General features: G+C 38.5%; 3 protein-coding genes across 3 annotated transcripts; 1 reads left to right on the forward strand and 2 right to left on the reverse strand.

Annotated features, from left to right (window-relative positions):
• Positions 1–580: 580 nt before the first annotated feature.
• Positions 581–4,243, reverse strand: LOC103402198 (MICOS complex subunit MIC10-like). Its single transcript, XM_008340935.4, has 3 exons — positions 4,010–4,243; positions 2,196–2,338; positions 581–835 (listed from the first exon to the last, which is right to left on the reverse strand). Exons 1-3 carry the CDS (start codon positions 4,140–4,142, stop codon positions 821–823), a joined length of 291 nt encoding a protein of 96 aa, XP_008339157.2. The 5' UTR covers positions 4,143–4,243; the 3' UTR covers positions 581–820.
• Positions 4,244–10,024: 5,781 nt separating this feature from the next.
• LOC103431740 (patellin-3-like) lies at positions 10,025–12,593 on the forward strand. Its single transcript, XM_008369913.4, has 4 exons — positions 10,025–11,470; positions 11,605–11,729; positions 11,849–11,999; positions 12,111–12,593. Exons 1-4 carry the CDS (start codon positions 10,397–10,399, stop codon positions 12,363–12,365), a joined length of 1,605 nt encoding a protein of 534 aa, XP_008368135.2. The 5' UTR covers positions 10,025–10,396; the 3' UTR covers positions 12,366–12,593.
• A 5,069-nt stretch (positions 12,594–17,662) lies between these two features.
• Positions 17,663–20,653, reverse strand: LOC103425312 (patellin-3-like). The gene is made up of 4 exons (XM_008363396.4): positions 19,096–20,653; positions 18,803–18,927; positions 18,530–18,680; positions 17,663–18,272 (listed from the first exon to the last, which is right to left on the reverse strand). The coding sequence occupies exons 1-4, from the start codon at positions 20,401–20,403 to the stop codon at positions 18,012–18,014; spliced, it is 1,845 nt and encodes a 614-aa protein (XP_008361618.2). The 5' UTR covers positions 20,404–20,653; the 3' UTR covers positions 17,663–18,011.
• Positions 20,654–22,047: the final 1,394 nt, after the last annotated feature.

Consider the following 22,047-nt stretch of genomic DNA (forward strand, 5'->3'; position numbering starts at 1 on the left):
GAAAAGTATCGGCAGGGGATCGAGGGTGGTGAGTTTCAAGGGAAGAGGCCATTGCTTTGCGCACCGACCTCAATCTTTTGAAGAAGATGAAGATGCAGAGAAAGCTTTCACGACGATGAGAAATTGGCTGCATGATATCTTGCTTGCAAAGTAATAAGAACAGGAAACTAAACTTTTGTTCATAGACTTTACCTTTCTTTAATTTGAAGATTTTAGCCCAAACTCAACTGCAGTCAACAAGTTAACAAGAACCCGAATCGTTCCATGCCTGAATCATTTCCATAGAAAGCGTCCTCGCCCTAGCAAGAACGATTACGCAAGTTGAGCAAACATCTCGGCACGTACATAGTGATAGATAAACTGATACCATGATAAACCTCTGCTGAATTTCTAATCACTTGTACTGTCTCTCAAAGTTTTAACCAATAAGATCAAAGCAGAACACTACATGACTGTTCAGCATTGCCAAGCACAACTACTATTGTTAGCATACCCTAGAAACATTATCAGTAAACGACGGTGCGCATCAAACATACTTCTGACCGGTTTCCTTTTGCTTAGTCGTCAAAGACACCAAACGTCGGCCGCAATTGCAATTATTTTTTCCTTCCACAAACTAAGTTTGACAGAGTGACAGCATTACAAAACAAGAGGTAACAAATTTGTATTAAGTCTGAGTAAGATCAGGTGATATCTTTATCAATCAAAAACAGTATTTGTACCACATACTCAAATCCCCTGCAGGCAAAAACACGACCGACAGTCAAAAACCCTCCAATTTGAATCCCAAAACTGTCGGTTAACTTGACTTCGCATAAATTCAATCGTGTCCGTCCTGGAAACAACAGGAAAAAAAGACATCAAATAACTTCCATGCACAATTCATCCTAAGGTATATGAGTGCAAAACAATGAACCTATATCCATCCTCACACATAGAAGGCCTGAAAATTTACATTGGTTTCAAATAAATCAACATGCTGAAAAAATCAAACGCTAGACTCAATGAAGTGGCCTCAATCGATTGGAATTAGACAAAATATATGAATGTAGTAGCTGAATTTTTCACCGTGATGAACTCATTTTCATCAAGATATTTGAATACTTCAAAAGTTACATTTCAGTCCATGCAGGCATCTCATAAATCCAAAGCATAAGAAGCAGATGTTAACAAAATCTGGGCCTGTCTGGGATTACTTCGGGAAGGGCTAAAAGTACTTTCCAACAACACAAAAGCACTTCTGAATTTGGCAAAGAAATTTAAAAGTGCTTCTAGGTTGTGATCAATGAATAAGAAAGCTATATTTATAAACAATATATACCATAAAATTTTCAACATACTTCACAACCATATCATATATCAAATGTCAAAATGGATTTACTCCTGCAAATTGAGTGTGAACCAAGAGATGAACTGATATCATTTATCTGAATAGTAGAAAGGAAAAACCTCCGAATTAACAGGTACTCATGAGAGCTTTAGTTATGCTATTTTTCAAATAAAAATTTGAAAACAAATTATAGGAATTGGTTCCATTTTACTTATTATTATTCCAAAATGGTGAAGTTTCCATATTTAAATTTGAGGCTTAAAAGGAGAGTTTTCGATGCTTCATTCAGACGGGTACTTTTGTTTAATTCATAAAGGAAAGGATTTCAAATTCACTGCAAGATGTTCACTTTTTCTCAAAAAGTAACCAATGGAGTGAGGTGCAAATGGGTTCTCCTAAGCAATTTAAGCTTATGAGCACATGGTCTCTTATGTTCAAACTACAGGCCATGGAGTCCCAAAGTATGCATCCTAACAGAGCCCCATCCTCATCTTCCAGGTTTGGCGAAGAAACTCAAGGCCACATGTTGAGAAATAAATGAGATAAACATCTCCAAGAGTGAAGTCAGACGAGTAGAGGCTCACGAGTCGACGGAAGCACCCTCCTTCAGTCACGTGTTTAATTTATTTCTTTTCTTTTCTTGAAGATTAGTGAGTGCAGACGTTTAAGATTTCGAGTTTTATGGTACAAAAGGACAGCCTTGCCTATGGATTGTTAATTTGAGTTATCTTCCGTTGCAAATAGGGAATGTTGGTGGAAGAAAACAATGTTGTGGGGTCCCAATGGAATATGTTTAAACCACAGGGGGGTTGTTATTTAATTCTCCCTTAATCTTTTGTATTTAATCAGAAGAGATCAGCTCTACCTGAGGAGCAGGGACCTCAATAATCTTAGGAGCAGCCAACTTTGCAGGAGATCCCTCAAACAAACGGGAGCACTCTGTGTATGCACATCCAATGCCCACTCCAGCGCCAAAAGCTACAGAAGCCCAACGAGTCACAGGACTCCCTAGTAAGAGTAGGACACAACAAAAATACATTTATTAATTCAAGATCACTAATTTTGGAAGATTTAAAACATATATTTACAGTTCAAGCAAATTAAAGACATTGGTCTCATCCTAATGATAATTAGATAAAACATCAAAAGAACCTCAAAAGGGACAATAAAAATGTAAAAGATAACGTTACTTATGTTTTTATGCCTTTGAAAGTCATACCCTTGAAAGCTCATGATGATACATAGGACAAGAATATTCGATAAAGGTACATGTTTGTGTGTTCAATTAGTCTGTTTTTATAAGATTACCAATGACATCGGAGTGTCTAGTTGTCATTTTATCATGGTCAGGTCCTGTCGCAGGAATATGGCAGGGCAATTAGCTGTATCTACCAAATTACTGGTATGAATTTTTCAAGATATTAGACAGGCTCCAAGCCAATTTCCATTAGAAGCCACTAAACAGTACTGTACAGTATGCTTGGTTTTTGGAAAATGTTCAAATGGAAATTACTTTGCAACGATAAATGCAACATGACCTAACTAACAATATCCTTAACCAATTCCTAGAAAAAGGCCAATTGGGGACGGTAGACGTCATGCTCAAGATAGTTTCGGGATAGCCTATGACTATCCAGCTTGGGTTGCATTTCTTCTCCTCTTTGATGGAGGTCATAAGTTCAAATCTCATGAACGATGGGAGAGTAGTTAAAGAAAGAAAGATAGCTTTGACCAAAGTTTTGCTTTTGATAATAGCCCAATACCCTGAGCAATGGTAATAAACCAAATTAAAGCCACTAATACATGAAGACCTAACCCGAATCTTCTTCTCTTTGACCAATGAATAAAAATGGTAACAACATTACTTTTACATTGGCGGCCAATGAATCATAACTTACCTCACATTTCATGTTATTGAATTAAACAGTAAGCTCTATTTGATTTAAAAAACCTATAAGGTGTGCTTGATACATAGGATTGGCTTGGCTTGGACCTAATTATCCAGATTGGTTTGGATTGGTTTGGATTGGTTCGGCTTCGCTTGGGTTGGTTCTAGTTCAAGCCCTCATTTTAACAAGGTCAAAAAAAGGAGACTAGGTGAGGCACTAGTCCCACTTAGTGAGAATGCTAAATAGCACCCTGTTTGATACAACTTAGACTAACTCATAATAGCTCAATCCGGCAAAGTAATGCGGCAAATAGCCGGAAATCCTACCCCTCCATTTTTCTGATGTTACAAAATATGGAACACAAAGAATGCAGTAATTGGATCGAGAAAAGTTCTAGAATCTCTCACGTTCATTGGGCATAACCAGGTTGTACATATACACACACACACACACACACACACACACACATATATATATATATATATATATATATATATATCCCAGTATGTATGCTTTATGAAGGCCATTTAAGGTCCCATGTAGGTCAATTCAATTAGGCAAATATGGAGTGTTCGTGTTCCAAACAAATTTGGGCATTCCAAATTGCAGTGGCAATCATTTTGCAATCCATCATCCAACCAACTAATCTTCCAATTATTTGCATATACATACATATATACACACACATATATAAGCTTGGAATATGTATTTAATTATTGCAGAGAAGCAAAACGGAGAAACGAGAAAATTAAAGGGAAAAGGAAAAGGGGAAAAGAGAAAGAGAACTGACTGAACAGAAGGAGGCCGCCAAAGGCACCGCCCAAGGAGGAGTAGACGAAGCGCCGGACCGTCAGATCGAGACATGCGTCCCATTTGGCGTTCAGGTCGTACGGCGGTGGGATGATTTCCTTGCTGTCTGTCATTGTAGCCACCTGAATTATTCCTCTCTCTCCTCTTGCTCTGCGCTGCGACTTTGTGATTCTTCTGTGATTTTGGTTGGGGCTGTGTCCGTTTGGGTTTCGAGCTGCATACTTTTGGGCTTTAGTTGCATTTGTATATGTTTGGTTCGGGCCCAGATTAGGGCCAGTTTATGGAACTGGAAACTTCTGAATTTCAAGTTATAGGATTTTTTAAAATAAAAACTAATGAAAATGGCTTTAAAACTTTGAGTTTTAATAAAAAAGACAAAAATATGTTGTAAGTGAATAGAACCAGGAGTGACTTTTTAGAGTAAAAATGTCTTTTTTGTTAAAAGTGAACAGTACAGAGAATGTTTCATTAAAACTTCATTTTTTAAATTTATATAAGTAGGATTTCAAATATAAAAAAATTGAGCTATTTCAATGTTTTCATTATCGAATATCATTTTTGGACTAAACTATCAAACGTGTTCTCAAATGATAAAAATGTAACATTCTAGTCGTCTTTCTTTCATAAAATAGTTTTTCAAAAATCGTTTTGTAAAATTATTAGATGGACCTAAATTTTTTTTTTAACTTAGAGCTTATTTCTCTCCCTTTATATAATTTTAATTTAGTTTATTTATACCATTCAAATAGAGAAGAAACAAAAATAAAGAAGGAAATTGTTATTGACACTCCACAATTCTTATTTTACACTCCAAATTTTCTATTATTAGAAAGAAAAATACACTTATGATGAGTGCCAAATGAGATTTTTGGAGTGCCAATAACAATTCTCATAGAGAAATGCCACAAAAGATAGAATACATTATTGCTCACCATCTAAAAGTGGTGATGCTCCTCCATATTAATTACCGTTAAATTAGTTAAATTTCAAAATTTTGATAATAGATATTAAATCAAATTTATCAATAATCAATGAGGTTGCGACCATCACCATCATTTTAAGGTGGTAAGCATATCCACTGTCTCCTTTAGCATACTGGTGAATGGGAACCCTACGGGGTATATTGTGCCACAGAGGGGGCTGAGGCGGGGTGACCCCATTTCCCCCTACCTTTTCCTTTTGTGTACCAAAGGGTTCTCTGCCCTTATTCGAAATGGGTTGGAGAGAGGAGTTTTACATGGTTTAGAGTGTCGGATAATGGGGTGCCTATATCGCACCTTTTTTTTGCGGATGACTCTGTAGTATTCTGTGATGCGACGGTTGAGGATGCGCAGGGCCTAACAGACATTCTGTAGGATTATAGGGCTAGATCCGGTCAGGAAATTAACTTGGGTAAAAGCTCGATTTTCTTTAGGTCAAATGCAAAGAAGAAGCAAAAGAAGAAAATTGAGCAAATTTTAAACATTCAAAGCAAGGAAGGATTTGGAAAATATTTGGGGCTTCAAGCAGATTTTGGTCGCTCAAAAAAAGCATCTTTTGAGGAGGTGCGTGAGAGGGGCAAATAGTAGGAGATAGACGTCATGGGGATGGAAATGCATCTTTGAGGCCCGGAAGGTGCTCGATAATGGTATCTTATGGTGGGTTGGAGATGGAACTAGCATACGTATAAAGAAGGATATATGGTTCCCTCTACTTTCAAAGCCTGGGCGCGAGAGGACATACACGAGAATTTGGTAAGCAACCTGATTGATCCAGAAACAAAGAATTGGAGGGCAAATATGATCAGGGCTAGTTTTAATCGGGATGACGTGTCAACAATCTTAAGCATCCCCTTAAGCAGGACTAGCTATCGGGACAGATTGGTATGGTATCACGCTGGGAATGGGGTGTACACGGTTAAATCCGGCCATGGGATCGCAATGGGACTTATGGAGAACGGAGGACTAGGGAAGAAAGGGCGAGGTTTCTCAAGTGGGCAATCAAAAAACTACATTCAGGTTTGGAATGGAATTTGGAGTTTTGAGGCCCCAAGTAAAATGAAATTCTTTCTTTGGAAATGCTGTAACAATGCGTTGGCAGTGAGACGAAACCTGCAAAGAAGGCATATGAGGGTTGACAATGTGTGTGGAGTGTGTGGATGTTTTGATGAAACGGAAATCCACCTGTTTTTTTTGTTGCGACCTTAGCCATATATTCTGGTTCTGTTCCCCATTCCAGATCAACTCATTCAATCTAGTAAGGGCTGATTTCCTGGAGGCTTGGGAAAGATTCTGCAAATGAGCCATGGAAAAGGAGAACGCAAATGAAATTCTGCAAGAGTTTGTCTTTCGTTTATGGAGATTATAGAAAAACATAAATGAGGTGGTCTTTAATGGGGTGCACTGACAGCCCCTTGAAGTTCTGGAAGTGTGGAAGAAGAACATATATGATTATAGAGATATGAAGATGAAATGGGACAATGATGTATGTTCCAAGATGAATACCTCAACCTCTGATCTGGAGAGACAGATAAAGCAATGGTAAAAACTGGGCTACGGATCAATCAAGATAAACACGAATGTGGCATGGTGCAAGGACTCGACGCGAGCGGGTGTGGGATGGGTTGCCCGTGACTTTGCTAGGCTGATACAAGCGGCGGCGGGCACGGGAGAGCTAACCTGTCACAGCGCTGCTGTGGCGGAAACGGCTGCAATTCGTGAGGCTCTGGAGTTTTGTATGAAACAGGGCGTCGACAGTGTGACTATCTAATCCGATGCAAAACTGATTATTCATATGATCAAGAAGGAAATAACCCAAGATTATAGCATGGAATGTACACTTGTGGCATCGAGACACTAACGCATGGCTTAAGGTCTGTGCCTTTTGAGTTTGTGACATGTCCCGACCCCAATATTCCCCGAATACCCAGCTAGGCATGTGCTGGCCGACACCTGAGGGTGACGAAAGCCATTTATTGAATACAAGAGTAATGATTATGAGGAAATAAGCATGAATAATCATTAAAATCTAAAAGTAATAAACAAAGTTTAAGGAAATGTCTAGAGTGCACAGAACACGTTCTAAAACAAGATCACAAAAGGAAAGATCATTACAAGATATCACACAAGTGAGTGCTAGATTGCTACTGGTAGGGGAATGCCTCGTACATCATGTCGCAGTCCTCGTTTCTAAGACATGAATAGGGGTGCAAAACAAAGGTGAGTGGACCAAGTTCATATATACAATAATAATAAAACAGTTATTAAGATACTAACCCCCACAGTTTACATAAAGAAAACCACTAGCATAATAAGTGATGGTTTTACTAAAAACCCTAGCATGCCAAAAATATCTCAAAAGACATCGTGGAAAATAAAATATCAAACGTCTCACAGATCATCTCGTAGCGCGATGTACTGCTAGTAAGATCATTGAAATAAATATAACTCTCGGCCTTATGCCAGCACTGTGGTCTCTGCGCCCGTAACCTGAGATTACCAACTCCCGGCCCAATGCCTGCTCCGTGTCCCTCAGCCCGTAGCTAGGGATTATTTCTCTCGGACTATCTGCCAACATCAGATCCTTCCCCCAGGCGGCATAGTGTCCACTAGGTACGCACAAATAATTACGCCTCTCATAAATAACCACTTCATAGTATAAAGTCATCCATCGTCCATACTATAAAGAGGGGTTTTTAAAACATGTTCTAGCATCATATCATCATCCATAAGATAGTCTACTAGTTTATAGTTTTTATAGAAAATACGTTATATTAAAAATATAGCTCAATATAGGCCAACAATTAATTCCTCACAAAAAACAAGACGATAAACAACATATTCCATAAACATGCTTACATAAAATCAGTTCATAAACTCGTAAGGCATGCATTTCATTTATGCAAATAAACTATAAAATTATGCAAATTTTAGAAGGGGTCCACTCACAGATACTCCGTAGCAGCAGAATTGTGAGGAAAAGGATTAAGGAAATCCCCACTAGCAACTTCACCTAAGCACAAAAATATACAATTTATCAAACTACCCAACTATAGAATTTCAAGAAATGGAAATGGGTCTTGGGTTTGGATCCGAATTAGGGTTTAGGTTTAGGTTAAATAGGGTTAGGACTTATTGGGTTTTGAGTTTGGATAGGTTTAGGAACAAAGGTGGGGTGGTTTGGGCTTGAGCCCAAACCCACACAACACACACACACACGCCAGCACACAAACACACATACATACACATCACACAACACAACACACACGCACGACATAACACACACACACACGTGCACCACACACATGTGCACTACACTCACTCACATGCATTCACCACACGGACACATACACGCACACACCCATACACAACAACACACACACACACACATCGTAGCCCACACCACACATGCACAGTACTGCACACACAAACCCGACACTGATTAACCAAACAACAAGGTAATTAAATACCTGGGTTCGAATTCGAAGGGATCCGTGCACCCACAGCAACAAACGCGACGGAGTTCGTCCTCGTGGAAAGTATGCATGCACATGCAGCGGATAACAAGGCTGAGATTGAAGGTGAGAGTTCAAAGCTCTAGGGTCTTTAATGGCAGAACACTCAAAGTTGCTCTGATGTTGCATGCAAAGCTGCAGTTGCGTTCCCTATGTCCTAAAGGTTCGAAGTATCAAGATTTTGGGTTAAATTTGTGAAGGAATGAGCACTGGTGGTGGCTGGTTTCCTTCTCGGAGCCGGAGAGATAAAAGAAAGTGTTTAGAGAGAGAGAGTACGAGGAAATGGAAGAAAGAGAGGACTGAGAGGGAAGAGATAAGAGACTCGGGGGACAAAAATTCAGGGGTGGGCCCCTTGGGCTCACCAATTAAAAACTAAAACCATTTTTTTTAATAGAAAGTGGGTGGGGTTGTAACAGTTCGTGTCTAGAGAGTGTAATCATGCTGCTCACTCGGTGGCTAAGTTTGTGTTTAGACCATCTCCAACCGTGGGGCTAAAAGCCATATTTTTTAGCCCAGACAATTTAGTTTTTAGCCCAGAAACAGGTTTTCTGTTCTAACCATTCTGGCCTAAAATTTTAGCTCGGGATTAGTAAAGAATGAATTTAGGCTAATTTTTTTCTTAAATTTACTTTAAAAAAAATTATGTAGACTATTGTAAATTAATTCTATGAACATTTTAATCTAAAAATATTTAAATTCGGATAAATATTGAAAAATCACTAAATCCATATATGAAAATCATGACAGAGATGTATAAACACAAAATTTGGAAATGATAGAAAGAAAAATTGGAATAATTGTAGGAGAAAAGTGAGTTTTGTGTGGATGTTTGAACAAATACATAGGTATTTATAGAGTTTTTTGGTAATTTTTTAGTTAAATATATATTTTAATTATTTTAGTTGTTGGATTTAAATTTGGGCTGTTAGATTTTTTTTTTACCATTAGATTTGATTATATTCGATCTCAGCTGTTGGATTTAATAAATATATAAATATAAAAACAAAAAAAAAATATAAATTTGAATCTAGGCCGTTGAATCAACCAATGACCTGTTGATCGCGACCGTTAGATCAAAGTAGTCGTTGGGGTGCCTGTTAAAGGTGGCCGACAGGCCCACGTGGGTGGGCCTTGTTTGTCTTAAGGGTTGCGCGTCGCGTGCGTTAGGCGAGTGGGTGGGGGGGGATTGGCGCATAGACGTCGGGTTTCACTCATTTCGGTAAGGCCCACACTAAATCTTGGGCTAAATTTTATGGGGAATTTGGCTTTTAGCCCAAAGATTTTGATTGGGTTGAGTTGGGTTTGGAGGGGAAATAGGGGAAATTTGGCATTTAGCCATGATTAGAGATTATCTAAAGGAGAGAAAAACCTTTTTGTGGGATTGTATTGGGCTAGATTTCATGTTTAATATCTTGGGCCAAGACATTAATATTTTTATTCGATTATAATATATCCGATCATTCCGACAAAAACAAAAGGTGGTAAAAATATCTTTTGCCTAATGCTAAAGCGACAATCTATAATATTTGATATTTTCCAAAATATTTTCCAAAAACATAAAAAAAAAGAAAAAAAAAGGGGGTAAGGCTGTACTTTGAAGAGCATAGGATTCCAGACTGAAGCATCGATCCTGACGGTGTTACTACACTTGTGACTGCTGGTAATATCATGTGGTGAGCATGCTTAAGTTCACACATCCCTCACCACGCTGACGGTACCACTCACTCACTGACAAAACAAAACCATCACCTCCCTTTCTCTCTCTTCACTTTCCTCCTCCTTCAGTGCCATCCATAATTCCATATCTTCCCTTGCTTCTTAACACCAACTAAAGTAAGCCCACCTAACTCATCCTTCCCATCTCCATCTCCAAAAATGGCCGACGAAATCCCCATAACACCACCATCTGACCTAGCGCCGCCGACACCGCCCCCTGCCGCTTCTGAGCCTGAAGCACCGGCTTTGACGAAACCAGAGTCTAAGGAAGACGCACCCCCACCACCACCATCGCTGTTAGAAGTGACAGAGTCTGAGAAAGAAGAGGCACTTGCAGTACCACCAGTTGCGGCGGCGGCGGCGGCAGTGGTGGAGTCTGAGCCGGTGAAAGAAGAGGCGGAGAAAAAGCAGATTCCTCGATCTTTGATTTCGTTCAAGGAGGAGAGTAACGTAGTGTCCGATCTCTCAGATTCAGAGAGAAAAGCTCTTCAAGAACTGAAGCAGCTCGTCCAGGAAGCTCTCAACACTCACCAGTTCACATCCCCGAAAGCCGAAGCACCAGCACCAGCACAAGCACCGCCACCGCCAGGAGCACCGGTTTCCAAATCGGAATCAGAATCAAAACCAACCCATGAACCCAAAATCGAAGAGCAGCCACTGAAGGAAGCAGAGGAAGTAGCTAAAGAAACAGCACAATCGGTGGTGCCGGCGGCGGCGGCGGCGGAGGAGGAAGTGTCCATTTGGGGAGTCCCTCTTCTCAAGGACGATAAGAGCGATGTGATTCTTCTCAAGTTCCTGAGGGCGAGGGACTTCAAGGTGAAGGATGCCTTTGTGATGCTTCGCAACACTATTCAATGGCGGAAAGGCTTCGGGATCGACGCTCTTGTGGAGGAAGATCTTGGTGATGATTTGGAGAAGGTGGTGTTTGTTCATGGGTACGATAGGGATGGTCACCCTGTGTGTTACAATGTGTTCGGAGAGTTTCAGAACAAAGAACTGTACCAGAAAACATTCTCGGACGAGGAAAAGCGGACCAAGTTTCTCCGGTGGCGGGTTCAGTTCTTGGAGAAGGGTATTCGGAAGCTTGATTTCACTCCCGGTGGTGTTTGTAGTATTTTTCAGGTCAATGATCTCAAGAATTCTCCTGGCCCGGCTAAGAAGGAACTTCGAGTGGCCACCAAACAGGCTCTTCACTTGCTCCAGGACAATTATCCCGAATTCGTAGCCAAACAGGTACTACGTAGTACTTACTTGATTGTCTGTTGATTTTGGTAACCTTGTATTATTGATATCTCTGTATTGAATACTGAATGCTGATGTTTGTTTGGTTGGTTTGGTTTGGTTATGGATAAATCTTGTTAATGAAGGTGTTCATCAATGCGCCGTGGTGGTATCTTGCATTCTACACCATGATCAGTCCGTTCTTGACGCAGAGGACGAAAAGCAAGTTTGTTGTTGCTAGCCCAGCCAAAACCGCCGAAACCCTTTTCAAGTTAGTAGGATTACTCTCTACTGTGACTATCAATTTATTTCCCCAATTCATATATATATATATATATATATATATGGTTGGTTGGTTTTGGTTTAAATTTCAATTGGCGGATAATGCAGGTACATCTCTCCTGAGCATGTTCCGATCCAGTACGGTGGCTTGAGTGTCGATTACTGTGACTGCAACCCTGAATTTACCATCGAGGATCCAGTCGCCGATGTTACAGTCAAACCTGCAACGAAACAAACTGTGGAAATTATAATATATGAGGTTTGATTGCTTCTCTTTTGCTCTACTTTTATAATATATGAGCATTGGCCAGGTGCTAAACTATTATGCATGGCTCATTGCTTTAATTCATATGGAATTGATATGTTGCAGAAGTGCACCATTGTGTGGGAGCTCCGTGTGGTCGGATGGGAGGTGAGCTATGGGGCTGAGTTTGTGCCCAATGCCGAAAATGGATACACAATCATCGTACAGAAAGCCACAAAGATGAGCCCGACCGATGAGCCAGTGGTGAGTAACAGCTTCAAAGTTACGGAACTGGGTAAAATATTGCTCAAGATTGACAACCCAACCCCGAAAAAGAAAAGGCTTCTGTACAGGTTCAAGATCGAACCCCTCGATTACTAAGGAATTGGAATGAGCCTGCAGCACTTCAAACACCCGTTGTGCAATGTGCACTTTGGTCAGTTGGCATCATACTGTTTATCATCGTCTTTTTTGTGTTGTATTTTGTAAATTGGGTTTTCTAGTTACTTCAGAAAAATACAGTTGAACTTTTGAATTTGCAAACTACAATTTCTTTTTTCCTTGTAATTCTTGGTGGCTTCTATATTATAGTTTATGCTTTTCTGGTTACAGTTTTTCTTTTCTTTTTATCTTTAAACAAAGAATCGGCTAGTGGGTTCGTCACGGCAATCATCATTTGGGGGGTCGTTAAGATTCATAGAGGTATTTCAACCTCTCTTTGAATCATCTAGCACCAAGAGTCAAACTTAGGACTTACTGCGTGATATCAATGAGTTAGGCCATTTTCAACCGAAATGATGAAACATAGTCCCGTTCAAAATTATAACGTTGCAAAAAGTTATTTTCAGTTCGTTTTATATACTATCTTCAACCAAAATGTTTAAACATAGCCTTCTCAATAATATATTAGTTTTAAGTTTATATTTTTAAATTTATTAGTTAATTTAGTTAAACTACCATTGGATGTTTTCAAATTTAGCCGTTCAATTTGAATCAATTATTTCAATTGAGGAACTGAGCCCAGGGGCTACTTCAACTAGCCTGATGTCGTTTTGGTCAAATGATAACCTGGTGAGTTCATAAAAATATAGTTTAGCCATTCGATGGAGATAAAATTTCTGACAAATCAGATCATTTTTTGGCTTTTAAAATTTAACCCTCTCTGTTGAAAATGGTTTTAGTTGTGCCGAAAAGAATCGGCTGTAATACATGAACTGATGTCATCATGATTCATGACAGCCCAAATGTATGGGCTGGATGTTTTATATCTTCGCAGCTCTTGGATCTTTGCCCGGGACATCTGATCCAACTTGCACGAATAAATTAGCCCAAACCTCACTAAAATAATATGTTATTGTCATCCATGTGAATTAATGTTGAAACATTCCGATTACGAATTAAAAAAATTAACATAAATATAATACGGTATCCTATTAGAATAAAATATTGTTGTATAAAAAAAATATCCGAATGAAGAAAGTCAACCAAACCTTGGAAAAAAAAAAACTCAAATATAATTCTTCAAAAGCAAGATCTCAAACATAATCTTTCATTTTGCAAGTGGCCATTTACCATAATAATAGAAATGTGTTAAGTCTTTACGTGACGACATGAGTTCGAATTCTATCGGTAACTAATCTAACATCTAATATAATAAAATTCATCATTTGACAAAAAAAAAAAAAAAGGATCTTTCATTTCAAGCGAATTTGAGAAAACATACGAGCTACTTTGAAATGACATAGTTCGAGGTATCTCAAGAAAACATACGAACTAGTTTGAGTTGTACGAACCAAACATATCATTACTTAGCTTGACTTGTTGGTTATCAAACCTAACATAAACTTGACTTCTTCCAAGAGGCTGAATATCTACAAACGCACGAGCCAAGTCCGAATCAAATACAAGATCGAGTAGTTTCGAGTCGATTTACAGCCCTATGTTTTAGAAAGTGGTGAGGAATCTATATGTGAAGCCCCCTAAAACACCAAAATATCATATGCCACGTAATATATTGAGCGGTAATCATGCTCTGACCCTGGTAATTGATGATAAACTGAGCAATAATATACGTTTAACTAATTAATTAATTGAGGTGGTGGAGAAAATGATTACAAACCAAACATGGTGAGGGTCCCAGGGAAGGAATCAAACATGAATAAAGGTGGCTAAGAAGACAACTAAGTTTGGTTACTTTCGTGCCAAACTGATTGATTACTGCCGGCCCTGACATTTTTTCCTTTTCAAAGTAAAAAATAATTATAAACAAGCAAGTCGGAAATTATTATAGTGGTTAGAACCTTTCTGTTTAAGCCGTTCTTTTATTCACTTACTCTAACTTAATGATGTCGCTTGCGTTAAAATAGAAAAATAATAATAAAAATTTGACGGAAAGTGATCATGAATGTTAACAACATGTGCAATCCTTGTTCCCATGCATGTACTATTATGTATGATTAAAGAGCTAATTAAGTGCAATTTTGAACAAAAAAAATAAAAGAGCTAAGTGCAAGTTGCTGGTCCTCCACCTGGTCCCTCGATCTACCGACCCCCTTCCCTTCCTTTTCTTTTTCAACGGTATGGAATCTGCCAATGTGTGTGTGTGTATATATATTAAAATAAAAAAATAAATCAATAAAAAAGTCAATTAACGAACGCGTAAGCTTGCGGCAAGAGAATAGTTTGTGTATAAAGTGAGAATGCAAAAGTGTGAAGCTTTCATAATATCAAGAAACGCACCTCTCTTGAACCACATTATTTGTAGATTGTTATGAAGCTTAGTCTACTCCTCAATTCTTTAGTGTAGATAAATCGTTTGTTAAAAAACGTATTTGTTTTAATTTTTAATGAATGCAATTTAATTAAGAAGGGACAAATCAATTCGATATTCTGGTTCATAGACCATTCGTGTAAAAACTTAGGTAAATAAAGAACTATTAAGACATTCATTTGTAGTGAATAAAAACACGAATACAATTTTACAAATAAATACTAAAATGACTATCATTTACTCGAACGGTTATATAATTCGGATTTTTAGTGACTTTTAGTAAAGACGATCTTTGAAGGAAACAAAAAAAAAATGCTAAGGAGTCTCTCTCAAAAGTTGGACTCTTTGCCCCCTCATTTTTTTTTTTTGCATAATGTTTTATAATGTTGACATGAGAATTAATGTTAAACCATGAGGTGACAAAGAGTTCGTAAAGAATCTCACTTTAAGATATTCTCCTTAGAAATTTTTAAAAAATGATTTGCAGATCATAAAAATACATCATATATGCTTGCAATTTTTTATTATTATGTGTGTGCTTTGAGCCTGACCCTATATACATAATATAGGGTGAAGTACCGATTTAGTTCATGGACTATCACCTCAGTGAAAATTAGTTTTCTGAATTTTTTTTTTGTAAAATAAGTCTCTTGATTCATTAAAAATTGCTAATTCCATCCCTACTATTATATTTAAAACTATTTTATCCAATTTTTGTCAATTTAAGTCACTTGACACACTTTAGAGTATAATATTGTTCCTTTCTCGCCTATAAGCCCTTAATATTTCATATATGTTGCAAATCTAACGTTTAATTTACATTCTAAAGTTAACTCTATACTATTTCTTTATGCAAAATTACCAATCTACCTTCCAATGTGTATTACTTGCAAGTAATGTAACTTAAATTGATGGAAAATTGAATATAGTAGGCTAGTAGCTTCAAAATAATATTAGGGATGTAATGACAGTTTTTATAATTGAAGGACTTTTTTTTTTGAAAAAAAAAATTAAAAATCTAAATTCTACTAATACAATGACTAAATTAGCAGTTTACCGTTCGGAGTAATAAAGGAACATGATTCTAGTGAACAATTGTTGACGAACAAAATGGTCCAACTCGCTCCTTCCAATAAATTCGAATTGTTTGGTGCCGTGATGTTTTTGTTTACCCCCAAAGCGCTGCCAATGGATCAAGAAAGTGGTCCCAACTTCTAATCACTTTTTTTAGGTCTGGTTTGGTACTAAGCTGATTTTGAAAAAAAACTAGTATAAAAAAAAAAAAAGGGAGCTATTTTTGTGTTTGTCAAACATTCAGCTTCAGCTTTTTTTTTCACAGTTTTGGATGAAAAAAACCAAAAACAAGAAGCTACAAAACCTAGCTTTGAAAAACCGGCTTTTTTTCACATCTGTTTTACATAAAAGTTTACTAAACACTATAATACTACTTTTTTTTTTTCAAAAGCACTTTTACAAAAAAGTTTACCAAACACTCTACTGCTTTATTTCACAGCTGCTTATTCTCACAGCACGAAGCAGCTTTTTTTCAAAGCACACCAATACCAAACCAGCCCTTATTGCTAAGGTGACTCTTTAACACTGATCTTTATTGACTTTCTGTCGCTTCATAGTTTAATATCAATTTTCATATTAACATTATAAAATATTGTGTCAAAAAATAAAGAGTTCAAAGAAAGTATCACTTTTCAGAGAACCTCCTTAATAGTTCTCTAAATTTCGATGTTTCTTATTCGTAATTAGCCAAACAAGCCATTACTGGTATTCAATAGAGTTCTCAAAGCAAGACATTAAAACTTTCAAATTATATTCGTTGTTCACAAAACTTCCAAATTATATTTCTGTTTCTTTCAGGTCCGTCTAATCCATTAGGCTACGCATGGTATGCGGGAAAGGAGATTGGGCATGAATAAAAACATTATCATTCCCATGTTTGGTAAGTCCAGGTTTGGGAAATGATTTCATAGTCATGAAAATGCAAGGGGGAAAAGTGAATCTCTCCACTGGTATTCACTTTCCTTCCTCGTAGGTAACCAAAAAATGCCATTTTTATGACAAATATGCCTTCATTAATATTTGAAAATGGACACAGTTTTGATTCCTGTAAGGGATAGGTACTCATTCCCGACCGCTTTCAGTTAGGGTCCACCTATTGTTGAGTGATCCCTCGTTATTTGATTCGAAAAAGCACTCTGGAAACTTCCTCTCTCCCAGCAAGCAAGGCGAGATCACCACTTCTCTCAGCAAAGAACTTCCTTAAACTCTTCCTTATCCAGATTCCAAAGTTTTTATTTATTCTTGACTTTTAAGTGAAGGAAAAGTTAGATCATTAAGAAGAGTTTGTTCTTGAGCACAAGCACTAAGAATCCCACTCCTCATTAATATTTGGAAGTGACCATTCTATCCAAAAAATTCGTATTTTCTACATAATTTCTCATCGTTGCCAAACTAAGAAAAGGACTTGCGCGAAAAAATATTTGTCAAAAAAATTATCCCTCATCTTAATCAACATATAAAAGCGACAGTGAAATGTATCAGAACAAAACTGATAAAAAAATAAAGGGTTTTCTATTCAAAATAATCTCTGAAATTAGCATAACTTCCCACTTTGATCCTCGAGATTTAAAATATTATGGTAGTGATCCCTAAAATTGTTGGTCCTTCTATGAGAAATTCCTTTAAATTGAAAGTATTTTTATCAAATCGATCCCTCCATTTAAACTGGTAATTTCTTAAATTTAACAGAATTTTTTTTCAGAATAACCAAAATAATCGATGGTAGACAATTTCAGGAACTATTTCTATCGGTTTTAAATCTTAGTGATCAAAATGAAGAGTTACAACAATCTATATCCATTTATAGCTAAAATGCCAAAAGAAAAGAGGGAGGGGACCAAATTTACAGAGACTTTATGAATTTACAGGCAGAAGAATAATCTGTTTTCATGTCCATATGTACCAACATCACATAACACAATATAGTATATACTGTGTCAAATGTTTCCCCCATCACAGCACATCATCTTCCACTATTGTTTACAATCCAAATCCAAAATTACCACAAACCCCATTCACTAAAACAAATATGAATCAAAATTAAAAATATAAATACCTTCAGGCACATACATTGCAGGAACAAAAATAAATATCAACCAGAAGAAGATGAAGAAAAAAATAAATATCAACCAGGAGAGAGCTTGAGTTGAAATGTTTGAATGTTTTGTTTATTTGTTGAAGAATCAGATTTCAGAGGAGGGCTTGGTCTTGGACCTGTAGAGGAGCTTCTTCTTCTTCGAGCTTTGGTTATCGATGGTCAGCACAACCTTCCCCGCCTCGCCAATCTTGTACGTGTTTGTGATCACCGGCTCATCCGCTGCCCCGACCTTCCTTGCCTTATGTAAGATTATGGTGTAGCCGTCCTCCGCGCTTGGCACGAATTCAGCTCCATAGGTTACTTCCCATCCCACCACTCTCACTTCCCACACCAAAACCTCCCCAGACTGCATCAATTCACAAAAACTCACACTTACTAAAAATTTACATGCAATTACAAAACAATAACAATAATTACTGAGGGCACGTTGCGCAACAGAAAGGTTGCTCCTTTGTGACCGAAATGTCATGGGTTCGAGTGTGAAAAACACTCTTTACAAAGCAAGAGTAAAGTTGGGCACAATAGATGTTTAAAGCGGGGAGCCTTGTTGCCTTGAGTTCGCCGTTTTTAATAACAATTACGATTAAGAATTAGATAGCATACCTCAGACACGGGGATTTCGACGGTGTGCTTGGATGCTGGCTTGACAGTAATCTCAGTGACAGTGTCAGATGTGGTGAATTCATGCTCACCCTCAACACCTTCCTTGCTTAGCCCACCATACTGAACTGGCACATGCTCTGGGCCTATATATCTACGTAATCATGTTTCACCCTAATTAGTTTCCATATTTTTTTTCTTTCAGTTGTACAAATTTAGCAACAATGATATTACTAATTAGAGACAAATAAATGGAAAAGGAAAGAATTAAATTACTTGAAAAGGGTTTCAGCAGACTTGGAAGGACCAGCAAATACAAACTTGCTCTTGGTCCTCTGGGTCAGGAAGGGGCTGATCATCCTATTGAAAGCAAGATACCACCATGGCACATTGATGAACACCTTCACCAAATCAAACCCACCAATTCAAATTCAATTCACTTAATCATTAATCGAGTAAATGTTCTCTCCGTCACGTCACCAGGTGACCAGAGAAAATGCATGGTCGCTCATCTTTGGATTTGATTTACGAGGTGACGAAGAGAAGGAGTAAGTAATAAAGTAGAGTACCTGTCTGGCAACAAACTCAGGGTAGTTATCCTGAAGGAGATGAAGGGCCTGGTTGGTGACCTGGTTGTGCTCCCTCTTGAAAAGCCCAGGAGAGTTCTTGATATCATTGACCTGAACGATGGTCGATATTCCGGTCGGGTTGAAGTCGAACTTTCTGATGCTCTTCTCCAAGAACTGGATCCTCCACTTGATGAACTTGGCCCTCTTCTCTTCGTCCGTAAAAGTATTCTGATACAACTCCTTGTTCTGAAACTCCCCGAACACGTTGTAGCACACAGGGTGGCCTTCCTTGTCGACGCCATGAGTGAACACCACCTTGTCCCAGTGGCTTCCGAGATCTTCCTCCAGCAGCCCCTCGATGCCCCACTCCTTCCTCCACCGCACGCTGTTCTTGATCATGGCGAACGCCTCCTTCACCTTGAAATCCCTCGCCCTCAGGAACTTCAACAGAACCACGTCGCTCCTTTCGTCTCCCAGAAGCGGAATTCCCCATATGTACACCTCCTCCGGCGCCACAGGTGGCGCCGCGGGGGCCTCCTCAGCAGCAGCAGCAGCAGCGGGAGTAGCCTCCACCGCCACCTCGGTCTCTTTAGATGGGGCTGCTTCGGCCTCTGCAGCCGGAGCAGGGGCTACTGCGACTATGGTCTCTTCAATCGCCTCCACAGTCTTGGCGCCGTCGTCATCAACAGTCTCTGTAACTTTCTCCACCACAGTCTCCGTCACAACTACCGTCTCTTCCTCTGCTTTTGGCTTCTCCTCCTCCACTTCTTTTGGCTTCTCCTCCTCCACTTCTTTTGGCTTTTCTTCCTCTTTGGCTTCTTCTACTGCTTCGGCTTTTGCTTCTTCCGTTTTGGGTTCCTCTTCAGCTTTGGGTGGTACTTCTTCAGTTTTCTCCTCCTCCTTCTTCTCCTCAGCCGCCGGTACAGGCTTCTCCTCCTCTTTGGCGGGCGGCGGAGCAGTGAACTCGTGCTTATTAAGGGCCTCCTGGATGAGTACTTTCAGCTCCTCAAGAGCCTTCTTCTGAGGCTCGGGAAGCTCGCTAACAACGTAGCTCTCTTCCTTGAAAGAAACCGACTGGGCGATGGCTTGCTGATCCTCGTCAGCCTTGGGAGCAGCCTTGTCCTCCACCTCCTCAGTCGTCGTCACAGCCGGCTTCTCTGCCTCGGCCTCCGGCTCTGGAACCGGAGCCGCTTCTTTCTCGGTCACAGACTTATCGGCAGGCGGCGCATCAGCCACCACCACAACTTCCTCGGATGGTGGTGCTTCTGGCGCAGCTGCAGCCTCAGGCTTCTGGTGTTCCTCAGCCATATCAATTAATTAATTATCTACAGTGAGAGAAAGAGAGGGTTTGAGAGAGGAGAGTGAGCGTAGGGGAGGATTAAATGACGAGGGGAAGAAGTGCGGGTGGAGGAAGTGGAAGTTGAGGGGGAGGAAGAGGAGGGGGGAGTTTGAAGAGAGTGGAGAGGAGGATGGTTGTTGATGTTGGTCGTGTTGCCTATGGGAAGAACCAGTCTGTCAGACCAGTTCGCCAGCTCGTACACCACTTTGTTTTATGGGTCCCACAATACTCCATCCTACCCCACTCCTTGTTCTAAAACTTGACCCCACCCCTTTGATTGTATTCGGAACACGACGTGATAAATCACGTATCGTTACATAAATAAAGAAAAGTTTTGTTTTTGAGTTGTTGATTTTTTAACATAAATATTTTATTATTTATACAATTACACGTTATATACTACTTGTGTTTCGGACAAATTAAATCTCTTTCCTTCCCTCTCCCGTTGTTTCGTATGATAGCCTGTTATTTCGTGTCCAGTGGACTTTGTCGTCTAAATTTGTAATTGTCAATGTATCTTGCGCTCAAATATCACTATCTCAATTGTCAATCTCAAGCCCAAGCCTCTCGTCCGTTTCTCATTTATTTCTATTTTTATTTCGTCTAATCAAAGTTATTCCGTCTGGTCATAAATTCAAACTTATCTGATACAAGGAAATTTGACAAATGCTAGTGGACTTTTCATGTTTCATCTATTTATGAAACTAAATAGGGCAATCGCTCAAGATTTTAATTGAAATTTTGAGGAATTTAATTCATTTTACAAATTTAGGGATATATGATTCTCTAAATGTTTAATTGTATTTAAATTTTGAAATTTTTCGGTAAACTATTTTCAAATATTTTATTATAATTTTTCAAAATAAATAAACTTAATTTTGACCGATCCACATATGATAGTCATATGATTTTATTTAACGGAAGACTAACAGAACTTTGGATTTGGACCTTAATTACTGATAGAGCTCACCACGGAAGTTTAATTAATAGTTTTTTCACCACAAGGATCACATTGAAAGTTGCGTGTCACCGCATAGACTACAAAAAATATTTGGCCATTTATTTAAAGAATATGTTGAACATCTAATATTTATCTATTTTACAGGTAAATAGGGTCATCTCTTAAAAAAAATCAGATTAAATAACAAATTTTAGTGTTGAACAAATCGACTGATGTTGAAATAATTAGTAGCTCGTGATATTTATCTATTTTACAGGTAAATAGGGTCATCTCTTAAAAAAAAAATCAGATTAAATAACAAATTTTAGTGTTGAACAAATCGACTGATCTTGAAATAATTAGTTGCTCGTGATGAATCGTAGTGCCACCGATCATTGGTCCTCTTGATTTTTCATCATATGATGATGTAGAAACTAAATATTTTCGATTTTAATTCATTATTGTATCATGAATCATATGTTTTTTTACAACACTATTGGGTCGGCACACATTATCTAAACACAAAATGACCCAACCATAATTAGGTTTTAAAACTTATTGTTCATCAAAATCGAACTTGAAGCGTTTCGGTTAAAAGTTGAGAGAAATATCATTAGACAGTGGTGTAACTGGTTCTTAGGGAGTGTATTTGTGTGTGCAACAAAATAAATTC

This window comes from Malus domestica, chromosome 15 (genome assembly GCF_042453785.1).
Source record: "Malus domestica chromosome 15, GDT2T_hap1".
In the NCBI taxonomy this organism is placed as follows: domain Eukaryota; kingdom Viridiplantae; phylum Streptophyta; class Magnoliopsida; order Rosales; family Rosaceae; genus Malus; species Malus domestica.

Bases quoted from the DNA above. Each gene is read 5' to 3' on its own strand.
- LOC103402198 (XM_008340935.4), bottom strand. From the start codon at position 4,142: ATGACAGACAGCAAGGAAATCATCCCACCGCCGTACGACCTGAACGCC. The intron at 2,339-4,009 runs GTCAGTTCTCTT...TACTCTTACTAG, and splicing joins TGGCGGCCTCCTTCTGTTCA to GGAGTCCTGTGACTCGTTGG.
- LOC103431740 (XM_008369913.4), top strand. From the start codon at position 10,397: ATGGCCGACGAAATCCCCATAACACCACCATCTGACCTAGCGCCGCCG. The intron at 11,471-11,604 runs GTACTACGTAGT...TTGTTAATGAAG, and splicing joins CCGAATTCGTAGCCAAACAG to GTGTTCATCAATGCGCCGTG. The intron at 11,730-11,848 runs GTTAGTAGGATT...CGGATAATGCAG, and splicing joins ACCGCCGAAACCCTTTTCAA to GTACATCTCTCCTGAGCATG.
- LOC103425312 (XM_008363396.4), bottom strand. From the start codon at position 20,403: ATGGCTGAGGAACACCAGAAGCCTGAGGCTGCAGCTGCGCCAGAAGCA. The intron at 18,928-19,095 runs GTACTCTACTTT...GATTTGGTGAAG, and splicing joins CTGAGTTTGTTGCCAGACAG to GTGTTCATCAATGTGCCATG. The intron at 18,273-18,529 runs GTATGCTATCTA...GAATTGATGCAG, and splicing joins TCGAAATCCCCGTGTCTGAG to TCTGGGGAGGTTTTGGTGTG.